Source organism: Trichomycterus rosablanca, chromosome 19, assembly GCF_030014385.1.
Source record: "Trichomycterus rosablanca isolate fTriRos1 chromosome 19, fTriRos1.hap1, whole genome shotgun sequence".
NCBI classification, from domain to species: Eukaryota; Metazoa; Chordata; class Actinopteri; order Siluriformes; family Trichomycteridae; genus Trichomycterus; species Trichomycterus rosablanca.
Window position 1 is genome coordinate 4020257 of NC_086006.1, and position 23398 is coordinate 4043654.

The 23398-nt window shown below is 40.2% G+C and overlaps 1 protein-coding gene across 1 annotated transcript; it reads right to left on the minus strand.

Annotated features, from left to right (window-relative positions):
* Positions 1-6772: 6772 nt before the first annotated feature.
* On the minus strand, positions 6773-20312 carry acvrl1 (activin A receptor like type 1). Its single transcript, XM_063016175.1, has 10 exons — positions 20263-20312; positions 16881-16952; positions 15040-15264; positions 12920-13101; positions 11876-11975; positions 11454-11600; positions 11081-11356; positions 10214-10411; positions 8051-8181; positions 6773-7350 (listed from the first exon to the last, which is right to left on the minus strand). The coding sequence occupies exons 2-10, from the start codon at positions 16948-16950 to the stop codon at positions 7204-7206; spliced, it is 1476 nt and encodes a 491-aa protein (XP_062872245.1). The 5' UTR covers positions 16951-16952; positions 20263-20312; the 3' UTR covers positions 6773-7203.
* Between the last annotated feature and the right edge of the window lie 3086 nt (positions 20313-23398).

A 23398-nucleotide genomic window follows, 5' to 3' on the forward strand; every position in this document is an offset into this window, starting at 1 on the left:
AACCTGAACCAGTGACCTTTGGATTACTAGTCCAGTACCTTAACCACTAGGCTACAACTGTGCCCTAGCTTCCAAACAAGCTGAAGAAACGCTATATATGCGAAGAAACTGTACTGTACACCTGTATATCCTGTACATACCACGAAAGAAAGCACTCTATTCCAGACAACTCTGAATTAACTGGGTGAGGTTGGAGGTTTATTGATTTATTTATTTATTGGGATGTTAACATTATGTTTTACACTTTGGTTACATTCATGACAGAAACGGTAGTTACTGGTTACTCAAGATTCATCAGTCCACAAGTTTAATGTCAAACACAGTCATGGACAATTTTGTATCTCCAGTTCACCTCACATGCACGTCACGGAGCTCCCAGAGGAAACCCACACAGACACGGGGAGAACATGCAAACTCCACACAGAAAGGACCTGGACCGCCCCACCTGGGGATCGAACCCAGGACCTTCTTGCTGTGATGCGACAGTGCTACCCACTGAATCACCGTGCCGCCCATACTGGGAATACAGCGTGCTGTTCGGCTGTATATCTGCATTCATTACTTATATAACACGTTCGGATCATCTACAGCTGAAGGTAGAAGTTTGATTGTAGCTGGCATGTCCTGGAGCATGAGACTGTCCACAGTCAAGCAAGCTTTAGCTTTAGGCTGCCACGAAAGAAAGCACTACATTCCAGACCTCTCTGTATGAACTGGGTGAGGCTGGAGGTGTAAACTGTCCAAAAGTTCAAATCTGCTCCTCTCAAGAAAGTTACGGGCAGTAGTAGTTTAGTGGTTAATGCACTGGACTGTTGATAGGAAGGTTATTAGTTCAAGCCTCACCACTGCCAAGTTTCCACTGTTGAGCACCTGAGCACAAATTGCTTGCTTTGTATTTTTCAACTGTAAGTTGCTCAAAATAAAAATAATAAATTTCAATGTAATTAACTTTAGAGGGCTGTAACAATATTATAGAGGTGCATGAATCTGTACAAGGCTACAAGGCATTCACGGCATTTACGAACACCTAAATGTTTTCCACCAATCCACAACAAGACAACTTTTATTTTAATTTCCAGACTGCACTGTGTATAATTAAGCCCTAATCAATCCCTATTGTTAATAAATGCATGTTTCTGTCATTAGTTTAAGCAGACCATGTTTATTAATTGTAAGGGTCCAGAAACAATTGCAATTTAAAGTTGAAAGCACTTCTAAATTCTTTTGTATTGGCTACTGCATTTAAGATCTTACATACTGTATAATATACTACATAGCCAAAAGTATGCAAACAGCAAAGAGCCTTTCCCAAAATGTTACCACAAAGTTGGAAGCATATACTGAATTTCATTATAATTGTCTTTTTTACACCTGTTTGCTCACACTAGCACACACCATTACTAACATTTTCATCATATTGTAAATTTACCAGTAATTAATTCTAACATAGTTTTTCCATTAGTTACACATGTTAACACAAATCAGCACTTTGGATTTAGCATCGGAGTGGACAGTAGCGATAATGTCTGTGATATCATCCAGCCACCTTTGTCTGTTTATCCTCTTCTGGCCACTATCTGTGTTTCTGGCACCGGAGCTGTCTTCACGTTGTCTAAAACCCTTTTATGCAACGCTTGGGACTAAAACAAGCTTACAGGAACCCCACAAGCAGTCTGAAGAGCAGAACAAACACCCACATAGGTCTATAAGCTTGACAGTGGGGGGAATAGAGATTAAGAGACCTCTGGTCCCCATTAGGAGAGGATTAATTGAAATACATGGCGACCTCTGTAATTTTCCTCTGTGGTTAAATACTGTGTATTGGGTGCCTGAAGTATTTAGCATTAAAGGAGTTTTACTGTATATCTTAGAAATCAGCAACTGGTACTTGGGATGGTTACTACATACAGTTAACCAGTGGAGGACCATGTGATTCTAATTACGTACATAAAGAGGCACTTATTACTATTCTTTATTCAATTATGTGAACCACATGAAACTGGTGGACCATCAGCTACAGAAATACAAAGGTTTGTACATTGAACATAAAAGAAATAACAAATTTAAATACTAATGATATATTTATGTGCACCACTATTATGGAAAAATGGGTTATACGTTTTATATACAGTATAAAATTGTATATTTTGGTAAATTTACAACTTTATAAAGTTGTATATTTTGGTAAATCCTATGGTAAATTAAAAAAGACTTTCATTGTTTTTTTATTCAAGGTAGCCAAGTTAACTTTACATTTCACTGTTTGACATTCAGCCAGATTCAGACCTTTTATTTTATATCAATAAAGCACCAAGAATATCTACACAATTTTAGCTTTAATTGATGTCGGACTGGAGAAACAGAGCATGAAATGAGTTCATCCAGCATGGCCGAGTCCAGCTACACCACACAACCCCCCACTCCGTTCGACCAATCAGAAGGAAGAGGTTATTTGGGGAGTTTTATCTCCCCCTAAAGCCTGTCCAGCCCGTCACAGATGCTATACAGAGAACAGACACATGCAGCACAGATATAGATAAACCAGCAGACAAATCAATGCTCATCCTCTTCCCGAGTCACTCAGTGATACTCTTTCACTGTCAATAGGAACTGCACACACTGACTAATAGAACTGGTTGGAAGACTTGAGTAATGCAGCTTCTTCCAGTGATGACGGATTAAAAAAACAAACTGTTTAAGTCTTTGGGATTTGTGTTTGGTCACACCGAACTGACTTGTGTAAATAAACCAAACTTTCTCCTGTTCAGATTAGCCAACAGTGAACAGGCAGTTAAAGTAAAGAAATACAGCTATTTAATCTATTTTTATATTGTTCTATCATTTACTTAGACTGCATTTATTTAAAATTACACACAATGTTTTTATTTTGTATTTGAAAATATGAACAAAAAGCATGAATATGCTTGATAAGACATCCAAAAAGAGACCTTTTGATGGACTTGGTATTACAAAATTCGTCAAATATAGTCCAGAAGATCGGCTAAGCTATTCTACATCTTACATTTTTGTCTGTCTGATAAAGAAAGGAATTAATTTGGTAGAAAAACGTATAAAAAAACTTGATGGCAGTTTGATGATTCTTAATACAGTCGTTCTAGTGAATTCTGTGCCTCCAAAGCTTGTGGCAAACGTTCAGGGAATGACCATAACTGCTTTAGTTCTATTAATAACTTGTTTGATGAAGTTTGTATAGACCAACTTGACTAGGATGCATTGAGCCTTTATCCCAACTCTTATGTTTAAGAAGAAATTGCATGTCAGGTCTTCACTCCCACCATCAGTTCCATACTTAATTATTGCTATTGTAGCCGAAGTGAAGCAAATCCTCACAGTTATCATTCAAAATCTAGTGAAGAGTTCTCTAGACAGTTTGGGGCTGTTATAGCAGCAAGTTAAAAGCAAATAAATGCTAGATTTACACTCATGGTTTTTATGATGTTCTATTATTATGTGTTCACAAACCTTTGGTCACGTAGTGTATAACAAAGTTCAGACAAGGCTGGAGTGAAAGCAACACTACCGAGGTTGTGCACGTATCTGAAATGGAGAACGTGGTCTCATGGCCTTGTGGACTTGCCAGTGCTCGTGGGCAGGGAGGGATTAACTCTGAAATTACATTTTACATTAGCATGGATAAGAGATGTGAGATGCGGGTAAATATAGGTCTGAGTGTAACTCTATCAGGGAGGATGCGTTCACTATTGTTGGTATGAATGTTTGTAGAGCACTGAGGTGTGTCTGGGCTCTCCGGGGAGAATTAGGTCCTCGAGTGCCCTTTCTATTGTTCTAAACAGTAACATGATGCACAACAAGAAATGCACAATGAAAAACAAATGTAACAGATTCCTGATCACAATAAGAAACCTGCTGAGGCTGAGTTACATTTATAAAAAGAATAACTGGGTGCAGGAAACCGATACCAGTCTGATGCAGATCAAGGTAATACAAACCCAGAGACCTTTATGAAGAAGCCTGGAGCGTCTGATGCCCCCTAGTGTTTGACATCGACTGCTACATAACAGTCTAACAAACTATCAGCATGTCATATAAATGTTTTGTTACACCTTTACCTATACTGGATATATCAGAATTTATGAGCATTTATATTTTGACGACATTCAGGAGTTATTTAGTAATACACTACACTATATGGCCCACACTGTATGGACACTGTATGGTAGTGCAGCTGCCTATTCCACCACCTTTGAGATCTGAGTTGGAATGGCTGAAACCCTGCAATCGATTAGCACCCTGTCCAGGTATTTATGCCTTGCACCCAGTGTTTTCAGGTGCTTCCCACGACCCTGACCAGGATAAAGCGGTTGATAAAAATGTATGTCATAACTCTTTTATATTGTAATAATTTCTGCAACTGGGTGGCACGGTGGCTCGGTGGGTAGCACTGTCGCCTCACAGCAAGAAGTTTCTGGGTTTAATCCCCAGGCGTGACGGTCCGGGTCCTTTCTGTGCGGAGTTTGCATGTTCTCCCCGTGTCTGCGTGGGTTTTCTCCGGGAGCTCCGGTTTCTTCCCACGGTCTAAAAACATGCAGTCAGGTTAATTGCAGACACTGAATTGCCCTATAGGTGAATAGATGTGCATGTGTGTACATGTGTGTCTGCCCTGCGATGTACCTTGCGCCCATTAAAAATCTGGGATAGGCTCTAGCACCCCCCTGCGACCCTGATTGGATAAGCGGTTAAAAAAGTGAGGGAGTGAAAGTGAGAATTTCTGCAACTGTTCTGTTTCTGTGACTAAATGATTGAAATACATACTTTTTTTATTTTGGATGGAAGATATAAATCAGTTACAAGCTTCTAACTTTTAGATCCAGCATGACTGTGGCCCTCTGCTTTTACAATTTCCCACCTTCCCAAATTCATGGACAGGTTGAGCGGCTGCTCTAAATCATTCCTTGGTGTTAATCAGTGAGTATATAATTGGGTATGTGATGCCAGTCAATGGTTTGGCACCCTGTCCAGGGCATATACATTAGCTTTGGGCTCAGTGCTTTTACATGGCACCAGATGCAATATTTTCAAGACTAATATGAAGCTCATAGTTAAAATTACTGATTAATTTAAAAATGTATATATTGGAATAAAGAAAATGGTGAAAATGCCCATCGCAATGTAAGACACTTGCTTAAAATGCTTAAAATGTCACATTTTAATTTATATGATCAATACAATACAATTATTCAATATTATTCAAAGTGAAAGTTACATGTTTCTGTAAACAAGAAAATATTCCACCAATATAAAAATAATGAACAATATAAACGATAATATACACGGTATTTAACAATAACATGCCCCATTATCTTGATTATATGTTATTATGGTAGTGCCTGGTCATATATAGATATTCAACTTGTGATTATTCCTAAAACAAAACTCTGAAATATGGATAAAACGTAAGACATATTGTAGACTGAATCAGTCACAACAAGTACATGGTGTCTTCTTTTAAAAATGTCTGATTTATGAGGAAAAAGCCATAAAGGAATTCAGGAAACTCCTCCACTGGGAAGTCCAGTATGGCTCATATCCTGACAAACAAATTCATATTAAAAAAGTAACAGTGAAACGCAGCGTGGACTCAGAGGAGAGCTCTCACCTCAGAGCTACTTTTACTGACCACTGTATCACTGTGGTGCAAACGCAGTAAATCCACCAAGAGCAAAATTCCAGCACGCAGGAGGAGCTCCGGTCAGTCCAGCACAGCCGAGGCAACAAAATGATATTATTAAATACTGAATAGATAGGACTAGAGATCTGCAGGGGAATGGGGACAGCAGAAGTCCTGCAAATTCTATGATCTGACGGAAGGAGACAAAATGAAATAATAATAATGTTTACTATATTGCCAGAGTTGTTGTAATAAATGGAATGTTAAAACAGAGGTTTTTATTTGCCGATTTCTCCTGGTTAGGGTCCAAAATGGGCGTATTTAAGTGCTGTGATTATTGCACACAGGGATGGTCCAGGAAGGGAACATAATTCCATTCATATGCAGCTCTGTAATATGGACTCCTATTATAACTTGGCTACACCCTACTGAATACAATCTCTATGAAAAAAAGACAGCTCTAAAATCCCCATAGACAAACTTGTTGTAGAACAGATTATAATGAAGAGCTCAGTGACTTTAACATGGTCCTGTACAGTCATCTGTAAGTGCTTTTATTAAAACATTAAAACAATTAGAGACAAACAGCAGATTTTGTCCCCAACTGGAAGGCAGATGCTCTCCGACCAACACTGTTGCGATTCAGTCTGGTACTGGTCCCCAATCTAGAGGTGTGGAAGTCTGGTACTGGTCCGCAATCTAGAGGTGTGGGAACTTTGGTTGACACACGTTGTCTTTTAAATGTGCTATAGAAATAAAGGTGACTTGACTTGACTTGACTCTGCTGTGGACCAAACAAACTTACAGAACAAGACCGCCAAGTGCTATAGTGAACACAATGGAAAAATCCTCTAGCCTTAGTTGCAAAAAACTGGCTTTGAAAAGACAAAAATGTGTCTCAGGAATTTAACAGATTGGCGTTTCCAAAGTTGTGCAGCTCCACACAAGCCTAAGATCATCATAGACAATGCATAAGCTTGTGCTGTGTAAAGCACACCAGCACACTTGGACTCTGGAAACAGGTAGGAGGCTAGGAGACCCATAGCAGCCTAAAACAGTGTCAAAATTGAGTGAAGAAGGTGTGTGATAATGGCCAGCAATCTACTGCAGGTTATCACACACTCTCCCATTCACTTATTCACATACAGGGTAATTTAGAGCAGCCAATCCAACTCTTGCATGTCTTTACAACCCACACACAGACATAGAGAGAGCGTGCAAAACTTGAGGCGATGTTCTTTTGGACTTCCAATTGTGTGATCCACAACAAAATGATTGATCCCTAAATTAATCCCATTTAACACCTTTAAAAAACTAAAATACCGACTGCAGTTCAGGCTTCATTACTCTGTATCTCCTGGTGCCCAGCTGTGTTTGGCTGAACCAATAACAATAATGCCCATCATTTTGAAATGAATTGTTCAACAAGTGCACAAGGATATGATTTAGAGGTCCACAAACTTTTGGCCATATGTATATTTTTATAAGGCACGTGAAGCAAAGACGTTTTTGTCAGCGTTTTTGTCCATTTTACCCTTTTATAATGCAGGGCTCTAGATATCCAGTTTGAGTTTGTCTATGCTGCAGTCCTGGTCCTGGTCCAGCTTGGCCAGGGTCTTGCGCACACGCAGGGCGGTAAGGCGAGCTGAAGGGCTCTGGAACCAGCACTCCTTCATGACTTTAGCAATAGCAGACATGATCTGGACACAAGGAATAATAATAATAATAACAAAAGTGTTCAATACAATAAAATTCTTATTTGCATGTCAGAGCACAGAGTCAGCCATTGTATGGCACCCCTGGAGCCAAGGGGGTTAAAGGCCTTGCTCAAGGGCCCAACAGTGACTGGATGGCAGAGCCTGGATTTAAAGTCGCAACTGTCAATTGGTAGATAGTAATAGGAACAATGAGGCACATTCATTCAGGGTTGGACAGTGTGGCTAAGAAATGTGAACTGTGTGGACAGGGAATTTTACCCTAACCCTGATCAAACCCCCTGATCAAGATAAGATAAGATAGCATTTAATTAACCCACAGGTGGAAATGTGCAATGTGTCACAAGCTTTTTATTTTCTCCCAATTTAGATGTATTGAATTTCCTGTTATACGTGCAACTTCCAGTGCATGCACAACACCAAAGCAACACCCAGCTGCAAACTTCTACAGACTTTAATACAAGGACCAGGATATGCTCTCTGTATTCCTCCACCTCAAGCGCTGGCACCTGATCAGACTGAAGGTGTTATTTCTCTGTCAGACACCAGTTGTGTCTGTAGAGCGCCTGACCAGGCTGATCCTTCAGTCCAAGTCTGCGTGTTGGTGCAATTTTTCAGTAACAGTTTAAAAACCATGTATGGTACTTTTGCCACAGAGAGAGGATGCACGGATTAAACTGCCTACCGGGTGGGAGTGCAGTCGGTTGTGAAGACAAGGCCTGTACTGGTCCACACACACCACCTTCTTCATCTCCTCAAAACTGGGATCAGAGGGCACCACATCGAAGAAGGGGAGACGATACTCCTCCACGATTCCTATAAAAAATGAGGCAATCTGTCAAACATTTAGCAGCAGTTGATGTTTGCAGTGATACACATTCTCTCTTTTCCTGACAGTCAGGCTGAGATTTGTTGAGACTGGAACCATATCAGTAAGACGGAATGTTTTTGGCTGTTAGGGAGTTCAGAGTAGCTAATAGTTGTGTGGGAGGAAGCTGGACATTATCTAGAAAGCTTATGAGCATGTGGCAACTGACATCTCAGGAAAAAAGACTGCATCACAAAGAGGGAGTGAGTGAAATGGGAAAAGGGAGGATAATACTGTAGTTGAAGGCAAACGTTTATTTAATCTTGTAAGAAAAATATTTACTATATGGCCAAAAGTATGTAGACATCTGACCACAAGCTTGGCATTCCATTTCAATCTCAGAAGCATTAATAAAAAATTGTTACAGTCTTCACAGGCTTTCCTTGAGGTTTTTTAGTGTGCCATGACAGTCTAATTCCTTGACAGTGATGCCCATATAAATAGGGTTTAGTGGCTGCACCTGTTAAACAGTACATGGAAGCACAGTCTCCTGGCAAGGTTGAAAAAACCCCAAATAATCATCTTACGCCAAGAGGAAATTTGTCCTCAAAACAGGTTTTGCCATGAATTGGAAGCAAGTGGAACATGAACAACATTGTTCACAGTCAAGCAGGCCTTATATTATCAAAGGCTTAGAGGCTGCTGTTCAATAATAGTTATTTAAAAATACATTTTCAGCATTTAGCGGATGCCTTTATCCTAAGCAACTTACAGTATACAGTCTAAGCAATTGAGGGTTAAGGGCCTTGCTCAAGGGCCCAACAGTGACAACCTGGCAGTGGTGGGGTCTGAACCAGCGATCTTCTGATTACTAGTCCAGTAACTCAACGGCTAGGCTACAACTGCCCTGTGTTATGTATCAGCATATAAAGCTAACCTGACTGTGAACAGTGTTACCCAGATTTCAACTTTAACTGTACACTGAGTCCAGTTTTTTCTGGGCATTATCATGTCACAAATTAAAGCGAAATTCCTCATATGGTTCAGATTAACAAAAGCCTCTGATGTTCATTTTATACTGTTCTTAAAGGTCATGCAGAGGGAGCATTATTACAGCCTCAAGAGTAATTAGTTAGAAAAAGATTGATTAAATGGGTAAACGATCATTTTCCATTAGATTTGTGCGTGTGTGTGTTTTAGAAAAGAGAGAGAGAGAGAAGATGAATAGCATCTGGACTGCATGAACAAAGTGCTGACACTTGATAAGACTGTTTATAATTGCTGGACTGCTAATCGTGGGTAGACAGTGGAGACACTGAAAAAAAAAAGATCGAGTTGGCAAGACAGGGAGATGAGGAAATTCTGCGGTGTGAGGAGTACCGTGGACATTTCCTCTACATTAATTACTACAGTGAAATAGCCTTCATGTGAACAACAGAAAAAAGCATGTTGTTTAAAAACCTATGATGATGGGGTAAAATTCCCCTGTAAAATGTCCCGGTACATTGCTGCACCCATGTTTTAATTTCATGATGTGTAATGTATTTATGTTGTGTTTGCATGTGCAATGTGTTTGCATTTCCCCCTGTGTCCATGTGGGTTTCCTCTGGGTGCTCCGGTCGCCTCCCACAAGATCCAAAGACATACAGTCAAGCCAATCTGAGCTACCTGAAATTGCCGTGTGTGTGTGTTCTGTGATGAACTGGCGAGGGTGTTTCCTGCCTCTTGCCCAGTAAATCAGACCCTGACCAGGATAAAGCGGTGATAAAACAACAATAAACAAATAAATTAATGATTGTTTACAGAGTAGTCATCCCATGTCATGATGATCCCACCTCCTTTGTATGTATGATGCTCTTGGGATCATAGTCATATTTGCTATGGCTCTGTAGGTTTTTTGTTTTAAGTGTGACGAATATGTAATTAGATTAGAATTAGAAGGAAACAATCTCTTTTTACACCACTGTTAATATTTCACTATCATGTTCTACAAGAACCTCTTTAAATCATAATTTCTTTAAAACCCAGATCTGTACCAACCGTTTACAATGGTGCGACGGGTGATTTCCCACAGAACGAGTCCCAAAGCCCAGATATCAGTCTGCTTGTATGACTCAAAGACGTCCACACGGATGCTCTCATCCAGGACCTCCGGTGCCATGTAGCGCTTGGTGCCCACCCTCGGGTTGTTTCCGACATCCAAGTAGTCAGTAGACTGAGAGTGAATGACTGCCAGGCCTACGGGAATAAAAAGACCCATTACTTTTACAAAAGGTGCTTCAACTATTGCATATTTACATTAGCACAGTAGTATTTGTTTGATGAATCATTTGGAGGGTACAATTCAGCAGGCGAAAGGTAGAAACACACAAACACATTTACATTTAGGGTGTTTTAGACTGTTAGAGGAAAACGGAGCTCACAGAGGAAATCACAGGGAGAACATGCAAACACCACAGAATAAGGACCCAGATCACTCCACCTGAGAATCAAACCCAGGACTGCTAAAAGTGCAACAAATGCACAACCCAAATACCTGTTCAATTGTGGTTGCTAATTCATTTTAAATAATGGATTAGAATATTTTTTCTGGATTTCCCCTTTATCTCCCAATCTAAGTATTTCCAATTCATGATTGTGAATCCGCTGCTGCTTTCATAACTCCCGATATGATCAAAGGCAGCTGGATTGCTACACGCCACCTCGTGAGATGTGTCTGTGGCCGCTTCTTATCACCTGCCAGTGTTATGTTCTCGCAGAGCCGTATTGAATATAGAGAGTCATGCTAACCAGTAACCTTCCAATTACAAGTCCAGTACTCTAACTGCTGAGCCACTACCGCCCACACTTAAAGCAGAAACGGCTAAATACATTTCTAATGGTGCCTCAGCATTGCATTCCTCTTACCTAAGTCAGCGATGCAGCACTGACCATTCCTCTTCACCAGGATGTTTCGGCTCTTGAGGTCACGGTGGGCGATGGCCGGTTTGCCCTGTGTGCTGAGGATCTCTGTGTGCAGGTGAACCAGACCACTCGCTATCGACAGGCACATACGCACACAACCCTCCGGATCCATAGTGCTGTACTGCAGGAAGTCGTAAAGAGAACCCAGCTCATGGAAATGAGTGACCAGCCAGAGCTGAGTGCTGGAGTTTTTGGATGTCATGTCCGAGGCAATGAAACCTGAAATGAAACAGAGAATAATAAACTGTAATCCAAAGTATCAAGTGTAAAGTACAGGCGTGTTTGAGCAAAAGCAACATGAGCATGTGGGTCTCACCTAAGATGTTTTCATGTCTCAGCTGGACGGTGTTGTAGATCTCGGTCTCTCTGAACCAGGACTGTTCATCTCGAGATGAGAAGATTTTTACAGCCACACTCTCCCCCATCCATGTGCCCCTCCATACCTCTCCATATCGCCCCTTACCTGCCCCAAAAGAGACATAAGATAGCATTAGCAAGGTCTAGAACAGTGTACATGTTCATTACAACAATGCAAGATCAACTTTATGTACAATACAATTACACCTGAGATTTATATTTGGCTCAATTCTGCTCAGTACAATTTCTATAAAAGATGTAATTATCCCCATACAATAATTATCAAGGTATTTTGCTAAACCATGCATTACATTTATACTTTTTTATTTTCAATATTACACAGCTGTGTCTGTTTATGCTAGGACAGGATGACACCCTTACCAACACACTCCACTAGGGAGATTTGTCGAGCCATGGTCCTCTGGACCAGGTAAGGGAGGCCGGTCCCACTGCCTGATGTACAAAACTCATCAAAGATATCCTAAAAAGAAGAAGATCCCACATTGTGTGATCATGTTGCCACAAATTATTATTTCATGTTATGTACTTATAAATTAGAACAGTTATAGCTTAGTGGTTAATATACTGGACTAGTAATCAGAAGATTGCCAGTTCAAGACCCATTTGTGCAAGGCTGCAACTGTTGTTCCCATGAGCAAGGCCCTCTCAATTGCATCGATTGAATACCGTCACAAACATAATTCGCTTTAAATAAAAATTTCTGCTAAATGGCAAAAGTGTAAAATAATATGAATGTAAACAAAATAGGTAAGAACTAATGACATTTGTTACGTAATGTATAAGTCACCTTTTGCACTATTGAGCAATTGTTAAAGAAGAAAATGTGCTTTGTCAGCAGTTCATGGCTTGTCCCTTCTCAGACCTCTGTCAGTGGGTACTCACCATGGCCTCTGTATCAAATATACTTCAACCCAGTCTGGCTATAACTATTTGGCCCTTATTAAAATCACTTAGGACTTTATGTTTGACCATATCTGCTGGATTCTACATGTGTACTATGAGTAACTACAATTAGCCCAGCATTTAATACATCCCTGACCATGACATGCATTTAATTGTTATAAAACAGGCATTAACATGCACATTTTAGATGGTGGTCCTAATGTCTGGCCTCACTGGTGTGTATTCATATAATACTTGCTTTTCACTAAGAAAAGACAGGTATGTGTGAACTTTATACAACCCCTTTACACACAGTATTTGACTACATTTAAAAAGACATACAATAATACTTATTTCCAGTAATAATTGTAATAAGTCCTTCACCTCAAGAAGTCTTTGTAATGGTACTTTTACCTAAGCTGAGCAACAGAAGGTCTACATCTATAGATGTTCTTTAGCCATCTATAAGAATAAATCATAAATACACAGTGTAGGCTGGGTGAGTGTTCGAGCAGCTCATACCCCATATGTTGGGTCTCCTCCACTGGGGATTTTGAGCATGGGGGGTTCGTGGTCGTGCAGTGGGAGGTGCTGTCGTTTGGAACGCAACCACAGGACGAGGACACACATAGCTACAGACAACAAGAGCAGCACCAGCAGAGGTACAGCAACCAGGACCATCATACTGCCCGACTCACCTGGCTCTACTGAGACACACACAAGTAAAAAGAACTGTTTTTTATTTAAGAAACAACACAGAGGTACTAAATCAAATGCACACAAGCGAACTGTTGGTTAAAAATGTGCTTTCTTTATAAACGTAAAGCAATATGAACAGTGGCTGTTTAATTCTTGTCCGCTAGGAGGCAGCATTGCATTTTCTCTCGGTCTGTTCGTTCCTAACAGGAAATTCCTCACATTAGCATGTTCTACTGAGCTAAACAAAAACCACAAGATAATTAGCATCACCATTATCAGGCACACCCACCATATACAGATATAAGTATATATATATATATATTTACAGTACAATGGACTGTAGAAATGTCATAAATCTGTTTGTTAAAAAGCAGAGCTATAACAAACAGATTTATTAACCTGCTTTATTAACCTGATCTGCCATGACTAAGCGCCATCTGATTTCCACCTTTTTGGACGTTCGAAGAAGCTTTAAGGGGAAGAAGATTTTCATGTGATGATGATGTGAAAGCAGAGGCGCATCAGTGGCTACGAGCTCAACCAAAAACATTATTTGCTGATGGCAACGATGGTACGACGCTGGGAAAAATTTATTGCAAAGGAAGGTGACTATGTAGAAAAGTGATGTCATTTGCTTTTGAAATTCTTAATAAATAGATAAAAGTGTAAAAACTTTCTGAAGAACCCTCATATTATTTAAAATGTACTAAATAAGCCTGATTTTCAGTGGTTGCTCCACAGGGATGTGTGCTCTCTCCTCTGCTCTACTCCCTCTACACCAATGACTGCAGATCTAACAGCAACTCAGTTAAGCTCATTAAATTTGCAGATGACACTACCCTGATCGGACTCATTTCAAACAACGACAAGTCCACATACCGGGAGGAATTAACACAGCTGGTGTCATGGTGTGGTAAATACAACCTGGAGCTAAACACACAAAAAACGGTGGAGATGATCATTGACTTCAGGAAAAAACCTTCTCCACTGCCTCCGCTGGTCATACACGGCTCCACAGTCAGCAGAGCCGAGTCCTGTAAATTCCTGGGCACGACCATCCAACAGGATCTTAAATGGGACAGGTATGGCACAGCAGTTATGAAGAAGGCCCAGCAGCGCTTGTACTTCCTGAGACAGCTTAAGAAACTTAGACTGCCCCAAGCTCTGCTGGTTCAATTCTACACTGCGATAATCGAGTCCGTCATCACAGCTTCTATCACCGTCGGCGTCTCTGCACACCAAACGTAAGCTACAGCGTACAGTGAGATGTGCAGAGAAAATCATCGGCTGTCATCTTCCCACCCTAGAAGATCTACACTCCTCTAGGATGAAAAAGAGGGCAAGGAAGCTTATGGCAGACTCTTCTCACCCCGGTCACTCATTTTTTCCAGAGGTTCTCATCTCAGCGGAGACAGAGAGTGAGAGCATTAAAGACTCGTACAAACCGCCACCTCCACAGCTTCTTTCCCCAGGCAATCAGCTTACTCAACAAGGACTACTCCCACATCCCTCCGTTTTAATAAATGCTCGTGGGTTTCACACAAGCTTCCCGCATTTTAATAGTTAATGCACATATGCACCTTATGTGTAAATAATCTCTATTGCACAATTTTTTATCACTACTATATTGTTTATTTTATTCTATGTATATATATACCATTGTTTATTGTTTATTATACGTTTAGATATAGTGTACCTTTTACTATTTAACTTGTATGTATGTTGACACCTGCACCTAAAGAAATTCCTTGTACATCTGCTACTTGGCGAATAAAAAAGATTCTGATTCTGATTCTGACAACCGCTTGTATACTGTGCACTGCTCATTAACCGTAACTAACCCCCCATAAAGATCCGTCAATGTTGACTAATCATGTGATTGCACTAGCTAATCAATACATTTTGACCAGCACATTTTCAGCAGGTCGTTCACAGATCCTGACCTTCTTCCTTGGGTAATGTGATGTTGCTGTTGCAGTAGTCTGAGTAGCAGCACTGGGCGTACACGTTCGGGATCCCAGACATGAAACACTGCTCACGCTGCCCCTTCTCAAAGCAGCCCCGGTCCACATGCCCATGGGTCCAGGTGAAGAAGCAGACATGCCCCTCACAGGTGTCTGTACATGCATTCTCACACACACAGCGCACCCTGTTTGTCGTGCTCTGGGCTGAGAAGAAAATATAAGAGAATAACAGAAGAACAAAGGTTAACTTCTTGGCTGATTCATTGAGCTTCATTAGTGCCATCTTTATTAGATCATTTTTCGGATCATATTTTGATCAATGTAGAAGTGGCACTCAGGCGGTGCAGTAGTAAAATATGCTAGCCTACAACTGATGAGATCCAGGGTTTGAATCTCAGTGTTGCTATCAGCCAGTCAGGTGTATACACAGGCATGATTAATTATGTAACACATTTTATTGTGTTAGGGTGACTTTTGCTTGGAATTTTAAATAATAAATGGTATAACCACAAATCAGGAAAAGTTGGGACAGTATAAAAATTTAACAAAATTAAAGACATTTGTTTGTATACATCCATTCCCACATTTCAGACCTGCATGTGGCATGTATTGTGGTCAAACAAATCAGTATTCCAGATCTTTTTTGAAAGAAAATGGACACTCATGGTATGTGGCTGTGTCAGTGCCCTTGGCACTGGTAATTTACACTTCTGTAATGGCAGCATTAATGCAGAAAAGTACATTTGGGACTTAGCAACATACACCGATCAGCCATAACATTAAAACCACCTCTTTGTTTCTACACTCACTGTCCATTTGATCAGCTCCACTTACCATATAGAAGCACTTTGTAGTTCTACAATTACATACTATAGTCCATCTGTTTCTCTGCATGCTTTGTTAGCCCCCTTTCATGCTGTTTTTCAATGGTCAGGACTCTCCCAGGACCACTACAGAGTAGGTATTATTTAGGTGGTGGGTCATTCTCAGCACTGCAGTGACACTGACTTGGTGGTGGTGTGTTAGTCTGTGTTGTGCTGGTATAAGTGGATAAGACACAGCAGCGCTGATGGAGTTTTTAAACACCTCATGGTCACTGCTGGACTGAGAATAGTCCACCAACCAAAATATCCAGCCAGGGCAGCGTCCTGTGACCACTGATGAAGGTCTAGAAGATGACCAACTCAAACTGGACATGTTTGAAGGAAAAGACAAAATATTCACTTGGTACCCTTGGTTTCAAAACATCTGTTAAGGGTTGTAAGCAAGAATGGCAATGTTACAAAGTGGTAAATGCAAAGTTGAAATGTATTATAGGCCTGAAATGCAGGAATGGATGTATATAAACAAAATATAATTTATTTTCAATATCTTGAAATAAAAGTCAAAGTAAAACTGCATTTTTGCATATTCCATACTCTCCAAATTTTCTCTTATTTGTGGTTGTATGTACAAACAATGACAAATTATTGAGAAGCAAAGCCCTCAAGGGTCATGTGAGTTTATTAAAAGTTGTCCTGTCAAGCATAGCGGGCTCAGTCAGCGCAGGAAGACACATTTCCTTTACTCTATTGTTTCCCTGCTTAAGGAGCAAATCGCTACATCACTGATTCATAATCAGCCACTCTTACTCAAACAAATACATGCTGAGAAATGAAAATACATGTAACAATGTTCTGAGCTGAATCACAAAGCTCCATAGGATGGCATAAGAATTACAAATTAACAAACTGCTTCCCTCTGCCAGTACAAATCGTGAACGCAATTAATATGGACATACAATTCAGACACACCAAACCACTGTAGGAAGTAAGATCTACCTGTGGGAACTGTGTCGACTGTTAAAACCACTGAAGAAAGCAGAAGTGAGAGCACAGCGGCAGCCTCCATCTCTGTAAAACAGAAAAAAGAAAGAAAGACATCAAAGGCCTGCGAAATGTTTCAGTTTTTATGTACATTAGGTCACATCCGCTATTCTTACCCGCCCACCCCGCCCAGACGTCTCACTCTCATCTTTTATCCTGTCCCATGCAGCTGTGATTTAGCTAAACTTGAACATCTGCCTGGCATTCCACATGACTAGGATGCAAGATCCCTAAATGGTCTGGGGCGACATGACGGCACTCGTCCCCAAATCGGAGGAAATCATGAGCTAAAAATGCAGCAGGCAGTGGGTCCAGTCAGTCTGCCTGTGCTCTAATTGCTGCAGTCAGGGTGGGTGGGAACAGGATTCAGAAATCAGCCGCTCAGCTCTGCCGACACAAAGTAAATATTGATGGCTTTACTTCCTGCCATTGAGGAGCCCGCCAGCCGGAGCCGAGGCCGGGGCCCGCATTCATTTCTCGTGGTGTACTGATGGACTGAGCTTCACACAAACACGATCACTGTTTGAGTTAGGAGATTTTAAGTGTACAGGTAAAGGTTTGCATGTTGCAGCATATTTGGATTTCAGGCTGCCAGTAACATCTCACCAATACATAAAGTGCAAACTTTCTAATCCCACACTGCAAATCATAAAGCACTAGCTAGCCCAATAAGTACTCCAATGTGCTTGCACAGCTCTGTACTTATGTGCTATATATTTTGCAGGGTGGGGTCAGGTGTGGTGTTTCGGTCAAATCTAATTAAATACCTTCACAAGAAGTTGAGCAATCAAGTTCAGGATGAAGAGTGAAATTGAACCTGATTACATCTAATGTAAAAAGTTACAGACTACAAAGCTTCACCCTCCATTCTCACTAATTCCAACTTCTCAAAAAAACATACTATTTACTTTATAAGAAGCTTTTAGTTTTTAAACATCCTGGATTACCCAAGTTCACTAAAAAGTCTTCTTGGGGGGGAGTGGGGGGTGGTCAGGTAACAGGAACAGAACAACAGGAATCGTTTGTGTGCCGCTCCAGTGCAGTAGTTCCTAAAGTACACGGTGTAGTCCTCTGATGTCATGGAAAAAAGTCAGCCATGCTGTTTCGAAATAGCTGAGCAATAAAAACCAGTGTGGTTTAAATTCAGAAAAAAGTTCTAGTTCTCCTTATATGTGCTTAAATATATTCCATATTTCGCTGTACAGTAACTGGAACTGGAAAAAGACATTCTACTTTTGATAACTAGAACTATTCTGAGACTCATAAAGACATTTTATAAACTGGTCTTTCTTAGGTCTAGTCTCGAGACTCAAAGTCCTGCAGAGTTTTGAATTGTCCCTGGTCCTTACACTTATGTTTTTTTTTTTTTTTTTTTTAATTAAAGACCCTTATGACATCTTTTTTCTGATCTTCTGGCAGTCAAAGTATATCAAATCTTTATAAAGGACAAGTCTAAATATGGCCACACTATATGGCCACATGTCCGAATCTCCTAATTACTGAGTTCTGGCCACACACACTAAAAGGTTATTTATTTTAAAAAATAAATGATATGCTTTCAGCTTCGTGGCAACATGTTGGTGAAAGCCCTTTTTGTCTCCCATAAGCCCGGGAACACAAAACCTTCACAGTCATGACCTTATCGGGATGAATTGGAATGACAATTTAAGCCAGACTGTACAAATACATTTTTTGAACGAATAAGCACAAATTTCCCCAGATACAAAAATGTTGTGGAAACCATTTTTAGAAGAGTGGAGGATGGTAAAGCCACAAATGATAAGAAGGTCCTTTATACTAATGTCCATGATTGTAAAATAAAATCTCCAACAAGCCTAAGTGTCCACATATACACTTCTGGGCAAAAACAGGCCAAACACAAAATTGCACTAATCTTGTGAGAGAAAATAACATGCCAGTAGATACGTTGGATCATTCTAGACATGTTAGCTTCAGTTTTATATCAAATATTTAAATCTGGTCATGATTTAATTGGTACTATTTAAGTGACTTTCCCTGGTTTCCAGCCTTTCCCACCGAACAGTTCACTGCATCAACAGTGATGACAAAACAATGGTACAGCTCTCATGAGCACAGTTTTTTGTTGTAAGGTCCATCCATCACAGCAATCCATCACAGGGCCTCAGCCCTCCCACCCCCAAAGACATAGTCAATCATGTCTGTATGTGGATCCCTGACTGTCCACTAGCACAGCTGGGAATCTGAACCCTGGATCCCAAAGTATGGGGTTAGCGTAATAATGCCACCCTGGCACCTATAATAGTTTTTTCTTTGTGCAAATGTCAGACTGGGACTGTTTCACTTGTTTTTTTTCCCTTGCTACGCATCCTTGATTAACTTTATGGCCTGTAAAAATAAATGAATAAATACTGCACATATTAAATCAGAAGTGTGTCATCCAGTGATCATAAGAAATCAGTGTGTGACCTGTAATAACATCCCACATACAAACTAGACCAAACCTGATAAAGGTGCAGATTCAAGTATGAAAACTACATTAAAGGTAAAGTGTGTGCTTCTTGGAGCAGCTGGTTTGATGTAATATTGGCCATCAGAAACGTTGAGTCCTTTATTTTAGCTTTTATTTGGTTGAGAATCAGAATAATTGACCATGAAACTGACCCAAGAGAACCAAAGGAGCATCAGCAGCTTTGAACCTGAACACATTACTGCCAAGTGCACACACAAAGTATGTCCCCTCAGACATCATGCCTGTGTTACAGCCAAAACACCCTGGGTCTGTTTAGAGAAGCAAATCCACCTACTGCGTGTTTAAAAAAAAAGATTTGTCATAGATCAAATGGCTCGAACCTGTTTCCAGGACCCATGTTACCATGCAAAACCCATTTGTTGTGCCACCATGTTGCCCTGCAAAACAATTCAATTTAAAATAAACGTTTTGTGGACAAAAATTCACTTACCTGTAGAAAGACTCTAAAATTTCTTAGTAAATTATAATGTACATGGTAGAGTACCAAACGACTTCATACTCCTCACATAGGGCACTACTTTTGATGTATTGGTGATGTATTTGGTCCACTATATAGTGCACGCATGTAGTGCATATGGAGCCGTTTGGGATACAGCTATCATATCCACGCATCTAGACTGCATGTCGCTAATGTTTATTGGATGTTTATGGAAAGTTTGCGTTCATTATAAGACCGGGAAAAACCCGCATTTAAACTTCAACCCTGGCTTAAACATCTTAAAACAAAGTTGTTAGATTAAAATAAGACAGAAAACGAGGGATTTTACGGTTGTAACGACTCTTATCGATGATAAACGTGCGGTGATTTAACGTAACCTTTTTTACCTCAGGTTTTTCTTCTTTGTCCTCTTCAGTTCAACCCACAAGATGTTTGGTCAATTCTGGGTCACATATTGCTACAAAATAGTTTCAGGAGGCAAAATTTAATTTTCTACCATATCTTTAAAATGATAATGAGGTAGAGTCGAAGATCCGCTCCTAATCCAGATGTTTTAACGCCGTGTGGTTACTACATCCTCTTGTAAACTTCAGATAACAACACAAGCGTGAAGTAAACTCAGTTCAGACTTCAAGCTATTTACAAACAATTCATCTGAAGTCAAATTAAAAGGTATTATTTAAAAAAAACATCTACAAGACAAGACCAGACAAGACGCGGTGGTATCTCCAGCTCAATCTGAGCACTGATGAACTGAAAGCAGCGACTGAACGGATCTGCAGTTTCACACAGTTTCAAGCCTCTCTCTCTCTCTCTCTCTCTCTCTCTCTCTCTTCAAGGTTTACTCTCCACCAAAACACTCTCCTTCCTCAAATCCGATCCCATCTTGATAAAACCAGACCCGAATTGATCCCAGACTTCAGATGAAGGATTTGTTAAATATCCAGAGCGGTGCAGTGGAGTTCCCACCCCTCATTGTGTGGCCCGCTGGGGCAGCTGTGCTGGAATGCGGCCTCTCATTGCTGTTTTCCTGTCGCTCACAAGCCTTTCATTTCACTCCAGTCTTTAAGTCTGTGGCTGGAGAGCACTGGTGTAGATCAGATCTGTTCTTATGAACAGCTTAGCTACAGTGGCTTGGCTGGAAAAGAGTTTGTGAACCCGTTAAACCCACCTGGATTTTAATGTCAGTTGTAATATTGGCTCAGACATGTCCATCATAATATTTGGACAAACACATCTCAGTGTCATTTTTACATGTATTCATTTATCCTTAGTAACAATTTCATCCTGATAAGTGTCACCTTGGTCCTGGTGTCACCAGAACTCATTGGGCACAAGTCCAGGAATACACCTAGGAGAAGACCTCAATTGTTTGGCATTACACTCTTACCCATTCACTCACCCACACATAGAGACAATTTACAAAGCATCACACACTTATCTAATTACTCACCAATCACGGGGCAATTTAAATCAGACAATTCACCTTTTTACAGTACTCAAATGGAGGAATCTTCTTGCCGAACTGTCTGTTCAAGGTGCTGGCACAAATGGTGGAGGAATATGAAAACAAAGCCTGTTCCTCCAAAGTTATGCAATGGATTGCACCCTGTACAGGGTATGCCTGCCCTAAGCCCCAAAAGTACAGCTATCCTGACATAGCTGAAATAGCAAAATATAATACTGTAATAATGTGCTTTCAATTATGCAGCAGCAGTTTGTGGAAGGCCCTTTCCTGTTCTGGCATCACTGTGTCTTGGAAACAGCAAAGTCAATAAAGACGTTTAATGAGCTGGATATAAATGAACTCTAATGACTTGAACACCTTTGGGATAATTTGGACGTCTTATTTCTGTATTTGAGCAATAAAACAGTGGAATAAATGCTGCAACTTTATTAAATGCTTAAAACATGCTTACAAACATGAATTAATGACTAATGAAAATATAAGCAATGCAATATAAAGGAGACTATGTACTGTACTGTTGTCCGACACAACCAGGATTATCCTGTCTCACGTTAAAACGATAGCCCTGCTTCACTGTATGATGAAAGCTTATTATCTACTACAGCTCTGATAAACCACGAATGCTCCAAACTCTCCGCAGTGAGCTTCGCATGGCTTTCTAAAGCCTCCTCCAACAAACATAAACATGAAGCAGACTTAAGAGACAGGACTGGATTGGCCTGAGGAAAAATCCTGATTAGGAGCAGCTTCCCAACATCTCGCATAACCAGGAGCCAGGGTTCTTCCAGGGATAGTCACGATGTTCTACGTAAGCCAAGGATTACGCATATCATATCTTAAATTTTGGATAAGCAAAATGCTTTCTAAAAGCAACACAGTCTAATTTTTTGAATATTTAAAAAAATTGTTGATTCCGAAAGCACATGCTGCACATTAGATAAATCCGCACTGTTCTGTTGCACAAGATGCAAGAAAAACTCATTATCTACAGACACTGGAGAAGAAAAAAACATGCCTATAACATGACTGTTATCTTACACTTCTATATTCTGCACAAAGTGTTTCTGTAATCGAGTAAGAGACATTTAAAATGGAATAATTTTAGTGGGAGTCCTTTCTTTCCCAGGACTTGTAATCTGTGAAAGTATGGGAAGCCCAGCTGGAACTGCTCACATCAGTGAGACACGAGAGAGAATGATTATCAGATCAGTATTTATTACTTTTACTCGCATCATGAATCATTTAAGATATTTCATCATTTCTATTTTTCCTTGTGACCATCACAGACTGCTCATTTGTTTTGTCAGCAGTTTTAAGGTTCAGCATCTGATATATTGTCTTACTTCTTTAAACATTATTAGATGTCCAAAAGCATGTGGTCAGCGGACCACGAGGTTGTCTATTTTCAATGCTTATCTTAAAGTTTTGCTTTGCTGTAGACAGTGATCACAGGGATTAACAACATAGGGGTAAAAATAATGCACCAGCACTGCACAGTAAAATGAGGTACAATAGTATATGAATCATTCACAAATCCAAGTCTGTTAATCAGTGTGAGGCTTTGTGTCTATGTAAAAGTCTGAATGTCACTTAAGATAAGATAATGTAATTTGAATTTACTTGGTCTATGAGGTCAACACTGGTGATTCTGGTAAATCATAAAGTGTATAGATTAACAAAAAAAAACTGATCTTGTAAATTAATTTATTAATGCCTACCTGGTTGTATGAGCTAAAACCCGAACACCTTTATTGACCATTTGGGTGACGATCCATTGGTTTACATTTACATTTTATCCAAAGCGACTTACACTTAGGACTGAATACCCGGCAAGCAAGTGTGGGTTAAGTTGGGCCACAGTTGGGTATTGCTCAGGGACTCAACTGGATTTGGAAGCACATCACATTGTACTATAGGGCATCATACAAATGAAAAGATGCTTTAAAGATACCCAATGAAAGAAGGAAGCCTCGGGTCTTGCTTTTTATTGTCCAGCTGATAGTAATGTGAAGCTTGCTTGACTGTAGACAGTGACACATGCTTTCCAGTAAGAT